This window comes from Suricata suricatta, chromosome 11, assembly GCF_006229205.1.
Source record: "Suricata suricatta isolate VVHF042 chromosome 11, meerkat_22Aug2017_6uvM2_HiC, whole genome shotgun sequence".
NCBI classification, from domain to species: Eukaryota; Metazoa; Chordata; class Mammalia; order Carnivora; family Herpestidae; genus Suricata; species Suricata suricatta.
In genome coordinates, this window is record NC_043710.1 from 73,796,967 (window position 1) to 73,811,264 (window position 14,298).

Here is a 14,298-nt window from a genome sequence, read left to right on the forward strand (position 1 = left end):
GAAACATGTCAGAGAAGCAAAGCACCTCTCCCTTCCCTCCAGGTCTCCCCTAAGAACATCAGGAAAGCTCTGGAATTGGAAGCCTCATGTACCCCTCAAGACAGGAATCATGAAAAAGTAGTGCTGGGTAGGAAACCTGTGTCTCATTCTACACATGCAGCTGGGCACCTGGGTCTCTCCTAATGTGACAGGAGATGGAAGTAGACTCTGGAACACTGGACCTGGGCGACTGAGCTCAGGGACACCCGGCACAGTGGGTGACCGGGGGGGGGGGGGCGTGCTTGAGTGACAAGGAGTTTGAGGCAGATATGGATAGAGTGGAAGCCCAGGATGGAGGCAGACTGCAAGCACCTGGAATGGAGCAGCCCTAGAGCAACTGGACCCACAGTGGATCTTACATGAGCAACGAGGACACTTCATGTGACATGTGACTGAGAGCTGGGGAGGGGGGGTGGGGCGGTCATCCTGAAATTGAGATCAGTTGTGGTTATGGCAGTGCAGAGGAATACAAAAATTCTGAAAAGTTCAAGGACAATCCCTGACTCAAATTCCTATTTTACTTTTGGAAATTCAAATTCTCATTATATTTCAGGAATTCCAGATCTCTTCTCTAACAGATAGATGCCCTGGGCAGCTTAGCATAAACTTAAGAAAACTTTGAGTCTTAAAGAGGAAGAAACAAACTAATTTCCAGAAAATAGTGTTCCCATTGACACTCCTCTTGTTTTCAGTCAGTTATTTTCACATATTTGTTTTAATTTCTCTTTCTCAAGAAGGACAAGAGATATGAAGAATGTTGTTCACCTTACTTAAAAAGCTTTTCTAAACCAGTATTTTTTTTTTAACGTTTGCTTGTTTGTTTGTGTGTTTTGGAGGGGAGAGAGAAAGTGAGCCTAGAAACCTCTGAGGTGTCAATCCAGAGTCGGACACCGGAGTCTGTCTTATGAGCCGTGAGATCAGGACCTGAGCCAAAATAAACAGCCTGATGTTCAACTGACCGAGCCATCCAGGTGCCCCTAATCTAGGCTAAGTGAAAAGACTGGGAGCTGAGTGTGATGTTGAAGGGGCTTCTTCATGCAGTTTTATTCAAAATCCTATTTTACTTCGTGGTGATTCTCTTAATGTGGACACTCAGTTTTGTGTATTCTTCTCATTAAAAGTCACCCATCACTGGCTGGCTCTCCTTGTCCACTATGGATTTCCCATACTCAGTGTTGAGAAAGAAAGGGGCATTTATCACAACAATTGTATAAATGCCACTTTGTTCTCACTGCTATGATCTCTTCTAGACACTCTTAACTTCTGAGAGATAACAATCGTGAGTTCAGTGTATATTCAAGTTTACAGACAAAAGTATATGCAGCCACAGATAATATGGCATACGGTTTTATCAACTTATCCTGTTACTTTTCTTATGTTTATTTATTTTTGAGACAGAGAGAGACAGAGCTTGAGGTGGGAAGGGCACTGAGAGAAAGAGACACAGAATTCGAAGCCGGCCCCAGCTCTGGGCTGTCAGCACAGACAGTGACGCGGGTCTCTACCCCACGAATCATGAGACCGTGACCAGAGCTGACATCTGCCGCTTAAACGACTGCGCCACGCAAGTGCCCCTCTCATTATATTTTTACTTTTCATTTTTCTAACATTTATTTTTGAGAGACAGAGAGAGACAGAGGATGAGAGGGGGAGGGGCAGAGAGAAAGGGAGACACAGAATCTGAAGCAGGCTCCAGGCTTCCAACTATTGGCACAGAGCCAAACTCGGGACTCAAACTCATGAACTTTGAGATCATGACCTGAGCCAAATTCAGATGTTTAACCCACAGAGCCACCCAGTTGTCACTTATGACATTTAAAAAGTGCAATATTATATATACAAGCTCTGAAAGCATTGCCATGTATAGGTCTTATTTCAACAAAATAAACGAGATCTGTAACGTTTTATTTCATTCATTCCCCTGCTGTTGGATAACAGATTATTTCCAAGTCTTTGTGAGTTCAAACAACGCTTCACTGAACAGCTTTATACAAAGAAATAGGTATACTAGTTTGCATTTGTGTCCATTTTCAACTTTCCTAGAACAGTCAGATTGGCTTCCAAAATATATCTCCATTGACCAGGAAGGAGTTTTAGTTTCTCCATATCTGACCCATTCTTTTTTTTTTTTTTTGTTCCAGTGATTTCTTTTTTTTAAAGTAGTTTATTGTCATTTAGTTTCCGTACAACACCCAGTGCCCTTCCCCACAAGTGCCCTCCTCCATCACCACCACCTCTTCTCCCCTCCCCCTTCCCCTTCAACCCTCAGTTCGTTTTCAGTATTCAATAGTCTCTCAGGTTTTGCGTCCCTCTCTCTCCCCAACTCTCATTCCCCCTTCCCCTCCCCCTGGTCCTCCATTAGGTTTCTCCTGTTCTCCTGTTAGACCTATGAGTGCAAACATATGGTATCTGTCCTTCTCCGCCTGACTTATTTCGCTTAGCATGACACCCTCGAGGTCCATCCACTTTCCTACAAATGGCCAGATTTCATTCTTTTCATTGATCTTGGCTCATTCTTAAAAATCACATGGTTTTATGCCCCTAATATAAAAAGGGAAAACTAGAATCTCATTGGATTTGCCTGATTGCTGGTGACTCTGCACATATTTTCATATTAGCCATTTGGATATATTTTTTTATGTTGCCTAATCTCAGGCTTGCCCTCTTTTGTGGGATCAGGAGTTAATTGTTTTGTTTTTGGGTTTTATTTTTTTTTGTTTTTTTAGAGATTTTCTGATATTCAAGATACTAATTCATGGTGGATTTTTTTTTGTATGCTGAAAATCTTCTCCAAAACTGTAACTTTTAATTTTCTTATGTCATTGAATTACTGTTCTAAAGGGAAACTGAGACCATAGGATATACAGAGATACATATAAGAGGAGATCATATTATGCAAATTGGTTCACATGGTTACAGAGGCCAAGAAATCCAGTGATTGTTGAGATTAATGTTCCACAAACCTGAGATCCAGAAATATTATGGTATAACTCAGCATGAGTCCAATGGCCTGAGGATCTGGAAGCCAATGGTCTGAGTCCGAGTCTGGGTCCTATCACACTTAAACACCAGGAAGGGGCTCCCAGGTAGCTCATCTGGTTAAGCATATATGACTTTTGATTTCTCTTCAGTTCATGATCTCGCTGTCCTGAGATGGAGCCCCATGTCAGGCTCTTTGCTGACAGCACTGAGCCTGCTTGGGATTCTCTCTCTCTCTCTCTCTCTCTTTCTGTGTCTCTCTCTGTCCCCTTTGCCCGCTTATGCTCACTTCTCTATCTCAAAACAAATAAAAAAAAATTAAAGAAATGAAAAAAAAACAGTCTACCAGCAAAAGATGGGTTACTTCTGGAAACGAAGAATCAACCTGAGACAAAAAAGCTGGGACAAATCTATACGCAAGTCCGGGAAACAAAGAACAGATATGCTTTTTGAAAGAGTCAAGGGGTAAGTTGGGAAGATTGTTATAAACTAAATGTCCACTGGAGTAAACTGGAAGTTTCAACTGTGGTGGTTTTTCATTGGCTGAGCTGTTGGCCAAGATGAGGAGAGCATCTCTACCTGCAGCTATTATACATAGTTACCACCTCCAAGATCAAGTTCAGGTAAGGTCAAGTCTGTCTTTTCCTGTTTGGTCTGCTTTTGACATAAAGGTTTCCCTTCTCAAAAGCTCCTGACTCCATGTTAGTGAGGTTCCCCACTACTGATTTTCGCAGTGCAAACACCTGGGAACCAGAAAGACCTAAGTGTGATGTTCCAGAGTCAGCAAAGCCGCTGTGTCAGCTCAAACTGAGAGACTGAATTGGCTTTTCCTCCCCTCTTTCATTCTATTCCTGAACTTGATGAGTTGGATCAGCTCCCCTGTATGGAGAACGTGATGCTCACTCAGTTTACTGATGCCAGTGCTAATCTCTTCCTGAGAGACCCACGCAGACACACCCAGAAGTAAATCGTTTACCAGCTAGTGGGCAGCTGTTAATCCAGTCAAGTCGACCCCCATAAAATTAACCATCAGAGAGTCATTGCACTGGAATGATATACATATACCAGACGTTCGCATCATGGTGGTTTTGGTTCTTTCGGACATTTTTTCCACTCTGAGTTCAAAAAGACAAATTCCTCATTATGTTCTCTATTAGGTACAAAGCTCTATTTTGAATCTTCAGCCTGCAATCCACCTCCAATTTATGTAAGTGGCGGGAGGTAGAGCTCTACTATTTCCTCCCAAAACAGTCCCTTCTCCTCCCCCATCCCCGTTTGGGGTTCCATCTCTATTCCATATAGATTCCCACTCATACAGTATGCATTTCTGGCCTCCTCTATCTTGTATATGGATGTATTTGTTCATTTCAACTCAGCTATCACAGCCTGATGGTGGAGAAGTCAGCCTTCTCTGTCCCCTTTCTAAGGAGTAATCTCAGAGACTCTTGTTTGAATATCTGACTTCACCATTTGCTAGATACATAACCTTAAGCAGTTTGCCAAATGTCTCCTTGACTTTGTTTCCTCACCTGGCCAACATGAGGATTAATAGAAAGATTTCTCCAGTAGGGTCATTATGAAAATCAATCAGTTATTCTAGGGGCACCTGGGTGGCTCAGTCAGTCAAGCTTCTGACTTCAACTCATGTCATGAACTCATGGATCCCATGGCTCTCATCTAATTGTGGGTTTGAGCTTCTTGTCCGGCTCTGTGTGGACAGCTCAGAGCCTGGAACCTGCTTCAGATTCTGTGTCTCCCTCTCTCTCTGTACCTCCCCTGCTCGTGCTCTGTCTCCCTCCATATTTCAAAGACAAATGTTTTAAAAAAAGAATTATTCTATGCAGACTATTTTGAAAGTGTCTGGCATTGGTCCCCATCCCATGTGTTAGCTAGCTACTTTTTTTATAATACATATCCTACTAGTTGTAAACAGGGACTTCTATTCATCAAAAGATATGAAAGACAGAGTGAAAAAGGCAAATCAAGGAGAGGAAACAGATGTTGTATTATTCCTATCCAGTGCAGACCAAAGATCCGGAATATATAAAGAACTACTATAAAGAAATAAGACTGACAACCAGCAAAACTGGAAAAAATATTTGATTAGGCACTTAATGAAAGAGCATATCCAATTGACCAATACACAAAAGAAAAAACTCTCTCACCGTCAGTAGCGATCCCCTGGGAAATGCACATCATAATGGGATACTCCCACAGGGCCAGCTGATGGCTAAAATGAAAAGGCTGATAAATCATCAAAGGTTTGCAGAAGTGAGGAACCACAGGCCTCCTCATATGAAAGTGGTGAGTGTGTAAATTGGCAAAAACTCTCCAAAAACATTTTGGCAGGATAAAGTTTGAATTCATGTTCTATGACCAAAAAAGCCACGTTTAGTTAGGTATGAAGGCTTGTGTACGTGTTCTAAGGAACGTGTGTGAGAATTTTCAGAACAGGGCTGTAAGAGGCCAAAGGTGGAGATGACCCAGCGGCCCCTCAAGAGTATGCGTGGTGGTATGGCTGAGTCCGTGACGGCCCCGAGACAGAACAGAGTCCAGAAACAGGCGACAACATCAGAATGGTCCAAAACATAAACATTAAGGCACACGAAGTAGGATTGCATTGATAGGAGGTTATATGAAGTTTACAAAAACGGGCACAATTTTGATTTTATGTTGTTTACCAAATTTACTGTGCCCGTCTTCAGGATAGGATTAGGGTCAGAGGCAGCTGGGGCTGGAATTCCAGAGAGAAGGACAAGTCAGGTTTCTGGGGGCCTCGTGGGGTTTTATTTTCTTGACCTGGGTGGTGGTTCTATTTTTGCTGGCTCTATGGTTATTTGTTAAAGAGAACATATCTGCTTTATATATTTCTGTCAGCAATCTATAGTTCATGATTTTAAAATGGTAAAAGGAAAAAATACCCCTGTTTTCTACTCTAAAAATGATAATCATGTGTGGTCTTGAAGTCATTTAATTTATATTGTGTTTTGTAGACTGGTTGAAAAATCTAGATTATATTTCTAATATTTTCACTTGAATATCGTTTATTGATGTCTTCTCTTATTTTTGTTACTTATTATATTTAGTAATGTTTTAATTATTTAGAATAGTTTTAGGTTTCTGAAAAATTGTGCAGATAGTTCAGAGAGTTCGCATTCCTGCCAACCCCTCCCACTCACTTTTCCCCTAGTATTAATGTCTTCGTTCCCCTGGTCCACTGGTTACAGACAACGAATGAATATCAATGTTATTATTTACTGGCGGTTGTAGTTTCCTCCGATTTCCTCAGGTTTCACCCAGTGCTCTTCTTCTGTGCCCAGATCCCATCCAAACTACCACATTACATTTAGTTCTAATGTCTCCTTAGGTTTCTCTTGGCTGTAACAGATTCTCAGACTTCCCTTGTTTTCCACAAAAATGTTTATTTAGAAACTTGACAATTTGGAGGACGCGAGGTCAGCTACATTGTAGATAGCCCTTCTGTCGGAATTTGTTTTCCTCACGATTACCCTTGGTTTATGAGTTTTTTGGAGGAGGATGACGGAGGTACAGTGTCATTTCTATCACATCCTATCGTAGGCATATACGATCACATAACTTATGACTCTCACTGTTGACTTGGCTGAAATCGTGTTCGTCATGAATCTCCATTGTAAAATGATTGCCCCCACCCCCACTTGCCACTCTGTACTCCTGAAGGCAGTCAGTATTCACAGCCCACACTCAGGAGCAAGGTGTACTGCTCGTCTCCTTTAGGGTGGAACATATGCAATGTATCTGGAACCTTCTGCAGGACAGACTTATTGGTCCTTCTCCATTTGTTACTCAATCACTTATCCCAATGTGAACTCCTAGATATTCCTCTTATAATTTGGGTTGTCATTCAATAGCACTTTCATGATTTTGTTGGCCAGACTGTTTGAAGTTTGGCCATTAGGAGCTCTTCCCTCTGGTTCCTGTGCTCCTTTGCGGTGACGTCTTTCAATGTCTTTATTGGTTTAGTGGGCCCTTAACTTCCAGGTTTGAAGAAGCTCCAGGCTCAGGTTGTCCATTCCCTGCCCCAGGCCTAGAAACTTCTTTTCCTTCATCAGCTTTGCCAGCTCTTTGTTTATTTTTCTCTAAGTTTATCTGTTTTCTAGGGTGCCTGGGTGGCTCAGTGGACCAAGTGTCCTACTCTTGATTTGGGCTCAGGTCATGATCTCATTGTTCCTGAACTCCAGCCCCTGTGAGGCTCTGTGCTGACAACATTGAACCTGGTTGGAATTCTCTCTCTGCCCCTTCTCTGCTCACACTACCTTTCTCTTCTCTGTCTCAAAATAAATAAACATTTCAAAAGTACCAGTTTTCTCTTATATTAATCCTCTCCATATTTGTAGATGTTTATTTTCCCTTTTGTTTATTTATCATGTTTTCATCATTTTGATTTTTTCCTTTTCTCTTGCAGAATACTGTTTTGTTTTCCAGTGGTTGATGGGAACTTAAAAACAATAGCATTTAATATGGCTATTGTTGTAGGTGTTAGGTGGATACTAGTTTTCAAATAAGTATAGTTGTGTTCGGTTTTTCTTTGTTGATTTTCAATTTTCTTTCACTGTGGCCTAGATTATGGTCAATACGTTGGTTCTACAGATATTTTATTGATATTTATTTTGTGGTTATATATCAGTAATATTTTCAAAGTTTATTTTATTGTTTTTGAGAGAGAGAATCCCATACAGGCTCATTGCTGTCAGGACAGAGCCTGCCAGTGGGGCTTAAGCTCACAAACCACGAGATCATGACCTGAGCCGAAATCAAGAGTAGGTGCTTAACCAAATAAGCCGCCCTGGTGCCCCTTCTTCCAGTAAATTTTTATAAATATTTTATAGGTATCAAGCATTTCCCATTGTCATTCTTGGTGTTGTACTCTTAAAAAATTTTTTTTTATAGTTTACTTATTTTTGAGAGAGAGAGAGACAGAGCAGGAGCAGGGGAGGGGCGGAGAGAGAGGGAGACACAGAATCTGAAACAGGCTCCAGGCTCTGAGCTGTCAGCACAGAACCTGACGCAGGGCTCAAACCCAGGAACCATGAGATCATGACCTGAGCCGAAGTCAGACGCTTAACCAATCGAGCCATCTGGGCGCCCCACTGGGGTGTGTGCTCTGTGTCCCGGTGCTGTGTGGTTAGGCACATATAGTAAATCACTTAAATTTTCCTAGTGAGCGTTCTTCTTTGAGAACTCTTAACTGTCTTTCTTGCATCCTACAAATACGTTTGATGTTAATGACAGGTCTTTTGTTTAATATTTGCTAGCCGGCTTTACCACTCTCTATTTTCAGCCTCTTGGTTTGCTTTGTTTAAAGATTGGTTTAAAACAAAAAACAAAACAAAACTGAAGGGTTTAGACAAAGTAGGATGACTACGTGAGACCCCAGCCCCATGATTCCATTTGATGGGCTCTGCTACAACTGAAATCAGCTACTGGCCAGGCATACAAGCAGAGCCATCAGGACTTGAGGCTGCATTTGGAGGCAACCTCCGAAGAGTACACTGTCTCTTGGGGCCCTGGAGTACCTTCAACTGGAATCGGGATTTTGTTGGTGGAAGGTAGGTCACTTAATTTGTGCTATTCTCACTTGAGAGCAAAAGAGGTATTTTTCTGTTACAAGTTTAAGTCGCTACCTATAGTTTATATTTGAGAAACACACATTGGGACATCATTTTCCTGAGTTAAAACAAGGCAGTTAAAACAGTTTTATTTTTAGGGGTTCTTGGGTGACTTAGTGGGTTAAGCATCCAACTCTCGATTTCAGCTTAAGGTTCATGAGAATCAGCCCCACGTCAGACTCCACACTGATAGCCTGGGATTCTCTCACTTTCTCTTTCCCTCAAAATAAATAAACTTAAAGAAACGTTTTACTTTCAAGCTATGTTTTCAGACGGAAGGAGTTAATATTTTTCTTAATATCTTCTTCTTAAGAGTCGTAGATTTTCAGGAAAGAGCACTGCATTCAGCGGGCTGGTATCCAATAGAACTAAGATGGGTTCTAGAGTTGACTCCTGGTTTCGAGAATTGGCCTACTGCCCCTTCGTCAGCTGGGGTGCAGAGTGTATAGATTTCTCTATGTCGACCGTGTAGAAATTTTGTTGAATCTTCTGATTTCTAATTATTTGTCTTTAATGCAACATGATTAGGCTTCAATTAGATTGTTTCCAGGGTTTACCCTTTAAGAATGAGAACATTCAGGGTACAATTAACATGAGCATTTGTGTTCTGTATTTTGTTGTTTACGTAATGTTTTTTTCTTGCATGGCCCTTCTTTCCCTTTGTAAAAAGACACCTATTAAAATAATGATATAGACGTTGAGTGATTTCAAATATTTTTCTGCAAGTCATAAGATGATGTTTTCATTCATTTGTGAATGTATTTAGGAATACTGGGAGAGTTTTCAAACCATTCCTTGCAATAATTTATCCTGACTTTTTTTTAATGCCGTTTCTAGTAAAATGGGATCAAATTTTACTGAAGAGGTTTGCAACTTTTACCCACCATGATGTTGGCTCTATCAAGTGCTTCTCCGGTGCCGGCCCCTCTGGGTTCAGCTTCTAGGTTATGCGGGTAGACTCACCAAACACACTGAATATCACAGTCTAGAAAACCTTGTATGAGGCAAGAGTTAGATCCCCTAACAAAATAGCGTTTTAGATTTTTGTGGGTCATGCTTAAGCAATTCGTTTTATTTTTATTAGGCTTCTTAGTAAATATAAGTATGCTGCTTTTTTCTTGGACCTATTTAGGATATTTGCACTTTTGAGAAAATTGTCCATTTTTAGTTTTGAGAATTAGTGGCACCAAATTATGTATACAATTCAATTAGAAGGGTAAAAATCCTCTGCTAGCTATTCTGCTGTATTTCCTCTTTTTTCATTTGTGGTCTATTTGTACTTTTCATGCTATGTCTTTTCACTTCGAATGGTCTTTATTAGAATTGGTTTCAATTTTGGTGATCATTTATACTTAAGTTTACTTATTTATTTTGAGAGACAGAGAGACAGAGAGAGAGAGAGAGAGAGAGAGAGAGAGAGAGAGAGAGAGAGAGAGTCCCAAGCAGACTCTGAGCTATCATTGTGGAGCTCACAGTGGGGCTCAGTCTCATGAACCACAGATCGTGACCTGGTCAGAAACAGCATTGGATGCCAATCCCACTGAGTCAACCAGGCACCCCATGGTGATCATTTCTATTGGGTATAATGTTTCATTTAAAATTGTTTGAGCTCATACCTTTGTTTTCCTTTCCTTAATTTACCTTTGAGCTTAAATCATCTAGTTCTTCACTCATTTATTTACAAACTTGCTTGATTAATTTTGGTTCAGTTACATGTTTCTCTTTTTCTGTATCATGCTTTGCCTTCAATTCAGTGTTTTTCATATTAACTTTACTGAGGTATAATTCACATTCAAAGTTGTGAAATACTGAAAGTGGATATCACGGTGATTTGATGTATGTGCACATTGTAAAAGGAGCCACCTATCGAGATAATGCAACAATCACCTCACATATTCACTTTTTTTAAATGTATTTTTTGGTGAGAACATGTACAGTCTAGTCTCATAAAATTTCCATCCTACAGCACACATTTATGAACTACAGTCCCCATAGTTTACTAGATCCTCAGAACTTATTCATCTTATAGCTGATATTTTGTACATTTTACCAACCTTTCCCTATTTTTCTCATCCCCCAGCTCCTGGAAACTTCTCTTCTACACGATTTCTGTAAGCTTCACTCTTTTTAAAACTACAATTTTAATTTGTCAATTCCACACATAAGCAATACCATGCAGTATTTGTCTTTCTCTCTGGCTTATTTCACTTAGTATAATGCCTCGAGGTCTATGTTGTCCCAAAGGCCAGATTGGCATCTTTCTTATGACTGGATGGAATTCCCTTGTGGGTGTGTATCACATCACATCTTTTTGCTAATAGGGAGGTTGAGAATTATGTTTTAATTAAAGATTACCATATAGTGTCATATTGCTTTCAGTTGTACATGATAATGGCTCAACAGTTCTATGCATTACTTAGTGCTCATCGTGGTGAGTGCGCTCTTTAATCCCCATCACCTATGTCACCCACCTCCCTACCCACCTCCTTCTGGCGCCCGCCAGTTTCTTCTCTGTATTTAGGAATATGGATTTTTTTTGTATATCTCTTTTCTCTTGGTTTGTTCATGTGTCTTATTTCTTAAATTCCACATGTGGGTGACCTTATGGTATTTGTTTTTGACTTATTTCATTTTACCATAGTTCACACACTAGGTCCAGACATGTTGCAAATGGAAAAATCTCATTCTTTCTCATTGCTGAGTAATGGTCCTTTGTATACATACACCAGTTCTTTCTCCATTTATGAATGGATATGCATGGGGGTGCATCCATATCTTGTTATTGTGAATAACCCCAATATGTATGGGGCCCAGACATCCCTTCCATACTCTCTTTTCACTTTTCTACAACTATATACTGGGAAGTGGGCTTGCTAGATCACATAGTAGCTCATTCAATTGTTTGCAGATCCTCCAGACTATTTTCCATAGCGGCTATATCAATTTACATTTCTACCAACAGTGCAGTTTTTGCACTGAAATTCCAATTGGAAGTTCATGTCGCTATACCAATTTTGTTTACTTTGGTGCTAAATTAGTGTCACTTTTTCATTCCTTTATTTTCAAATCTTCTGTATTCTTTCCTTTAGATTTAGCCTTCCAACTTGCTTGAAGAGGCTCTCTGCTCCAGTGAGGGGAGGAGCCAGTCACACACTGAGGCAGGTGCATCAGAAGAAGCCCCAGAGATTGGCTCCAACAGAGGAAGCCTCAGAACAGCAGGCTGAGCCAGGACTTGGTGCGGAGGGCGTGCTCCTGTGGGAAACACTCTTTGTCCTTCTGGAGCAAAATGGTGCCCAGGGTGGTACCTCCCACCCCATGAACTGGCAAGCCTTGGAAGAGATATTACTTCATTTGTTTCAAATCACAAGTCTGAATTTCTGCCTCACACACATTGCCTCAGCCTGTTTGAAATATTATACCTGAGAAACCGGAAGCTTGCTGCTTACTCCATTTCAGCCATGAGTCCTAAGAAGTATGGTCCCCGGAACTCAAGTTATACAGTCATGACCTTCCATCCAACCATGGAAGAATTTAAAGATTTCAACAAATATATTGTGTACATGGAATCCCAAGGTGCACACCATGCAGGCCTGGCCAAGGTGATTCCACCCAAGGGGTGGAAAGCCAGGCAGACCTATGATGATATCAGTGACATGTTAATAGCATGTCCCCTCCAGCAGGTGGTCTCTGGGAGGGCAGGTGTGTTTACCCAATACCATAAAAAGAAGAAAGCCATGACAGTGAGGGAGTATCGCCAACTGGCAAACAGCCCAAAATATTGGGCTCCCCTGCACTCTGATTTTGAGGATTTGGAGCGAACATATTGGAAGACTCGCCTCTTTGATTCTCCGATTTATGGCGCTGACATCAGTGGCTCCCTGTATGATGAAAACACTCAAGAGTGGAATCTTGGCCACCTGGGAACCATCCAGGACCTGCTGGAGCAGGAGGACGGTGTGGTCATTGAGGGTGTCAACACGCCCTACCTGTACTTTGGCATGTGGAAGACCACCTTCGCCTGGCACACGGAGGACATGGACCTTTACAGCATCGACTACTTGCACTTCGGGGAGCCCAAAACCTGGTACGTGGTGCCCCCAGAGCATGGCCAGCGCCTGGAGCGCCTGGCCACAGAGCTGTTCCCAGGCAGTGCCCGTGCCTGTGACGCCTTCCTGCGGCACAAGGTGGCTCTCATCTCGCCCACTGTCCTCAAGGACAACGGGATCCCCTTCAGTCGGATCACTCAGGAGGCTGGCGAGTTCATGGTGACGTTTCCCTACGCCTACCACTCTGGCTTCAACCACGGCTTCAACTGTGCAGAAGCCATCAACTTTGCCACCCCGAGATGGGTCGATTATGGCAAAGTGGCGTCTCAGTGCAGCTGCGGGGAGGCCAGGGTCACCTTCTCCATGGATGTCTTCGTGCGCATCCTGCAGCCTGAGAGCTATGAGCTGTGGAAGCGCGGACAGGACCGGGCTGTTGTGGACCACAGGAAGCCCACCTGGCCAGTAAAGGGGGAGCTCAGCACCTGGAGGGAGGTCCTAGCCCCCCAGAAAGCCAAGCTGGGCCTGAGGCACCTCCCACCCCGCCGGGCAGCTCGCACACATCGACCTGTGGCCGCCAGCCATGGGACTCGCCGTCGCACCCCAACGTGCCTGGCATCCACAAGCTCCTTGCCAGGCCAGAGTTCCTCCTCTGATGCCCAGGCTCACACTGCACTTGTCCAGGCCTGCACTTCCCAGGATCCTGACCCCACTCGACCACTGACCCCGATACCCTCTGCTCCAGATGTGTGTCCCTCATCTGGTAGACGTGGTCCTGGTCGTCGTCCTCGGGAACAAGAGACTCAGGGGCCCAGCATCCAGGCTCCAGCCAAGAGGCGTCTCTGCATGGGAACAGGGCACACAGCCCAGCCTTCTGACACTCTCCCCCTGCCTATGAGTGGACCGTTCCTGGACAATCCTGCACCACCAAGCCCCGGATACCAGTGTGATGTGAAAGCTTCTGGATGCCGTTGTGCCCCTGATCTGCAACCCTTAGGGCCCCCACTGGACCCCGAGAATCCGATGCACCCAGGCCCTTGCCTGTTATCCCTGGACAACATCACAGTCAGCTTCTCTGACAATGTCCCACTGACTTGCCCTAATGTCACTGGGACTCTCAGAAGATTCCCCAAGGACTCTGATAGAAATTGCAAGGCCTCTGGGAATCATTCTGAGGTTATAATAATGGACCAAACTTATGCCTCAAAGAACCTGACCCCAACTCCAGTTGCCAGACTCTCTTGCCCCTCTGACTATGATCGTTTGGGGTTCAATTCTGAGACAGATGCCCTGTTTGAGTCCTGGGATGTGGTCACCACCCACACAAGATCCTCAGCCTTTGAGCTCATGACTATTTAAGATTTTGCCCAATACGGCTGTATCTGACCCTCAGCCCCATGAACCACAGAAGATCCCAGCCAACAGGCCAACAGTGGGCCTGTCTCAGAGGAACTTTCTCTTCCGGAAAACTTGCATCATCAAAGATGGCAGATGTCTCCTACTATGACAACCAGGTCAAGCAGTGGCTCCCAACAGCTGCTGTAATATATTGTAGTACTTCTCAGGGAATCCCAGCCCATCCTGAATAT

The 14,298-nt window shown here is 43.0% G+C and overlaps 1 protein-coding gene across 1 annotated transcript; it reads left to right on the forward strand.

Moving 5' to 3' along the window:
- Positions 1-12,124: 12,124 nt before the first annotated feature.
- LOC115272630 (lysine-specific demethylase 4D-like) lies at positions 12,125-14,068 on the forward strand. Its single transcript, XM_029915646.1, has one exon. It carries the CDS (start codon positions 12,125-12,127, stop codon positions 14,066-14,068), a length of 1,944 nt encoding a protein of 647 aa, XP_029771506.1.
- The last annotated feature ends 230 nt before the right edge of the window (positions 14,069-14,298 follow it).

Bases quoted from the DNA above. Each gene is read 5' to 3' on its own strand.
- LOC115272630 (XM_029915646.1), top strand. From the start codon at position 12,125: ATGAGTCCTAAGAAGTATGGTCCCCGGAACTCAAGTTATACAGTCATG.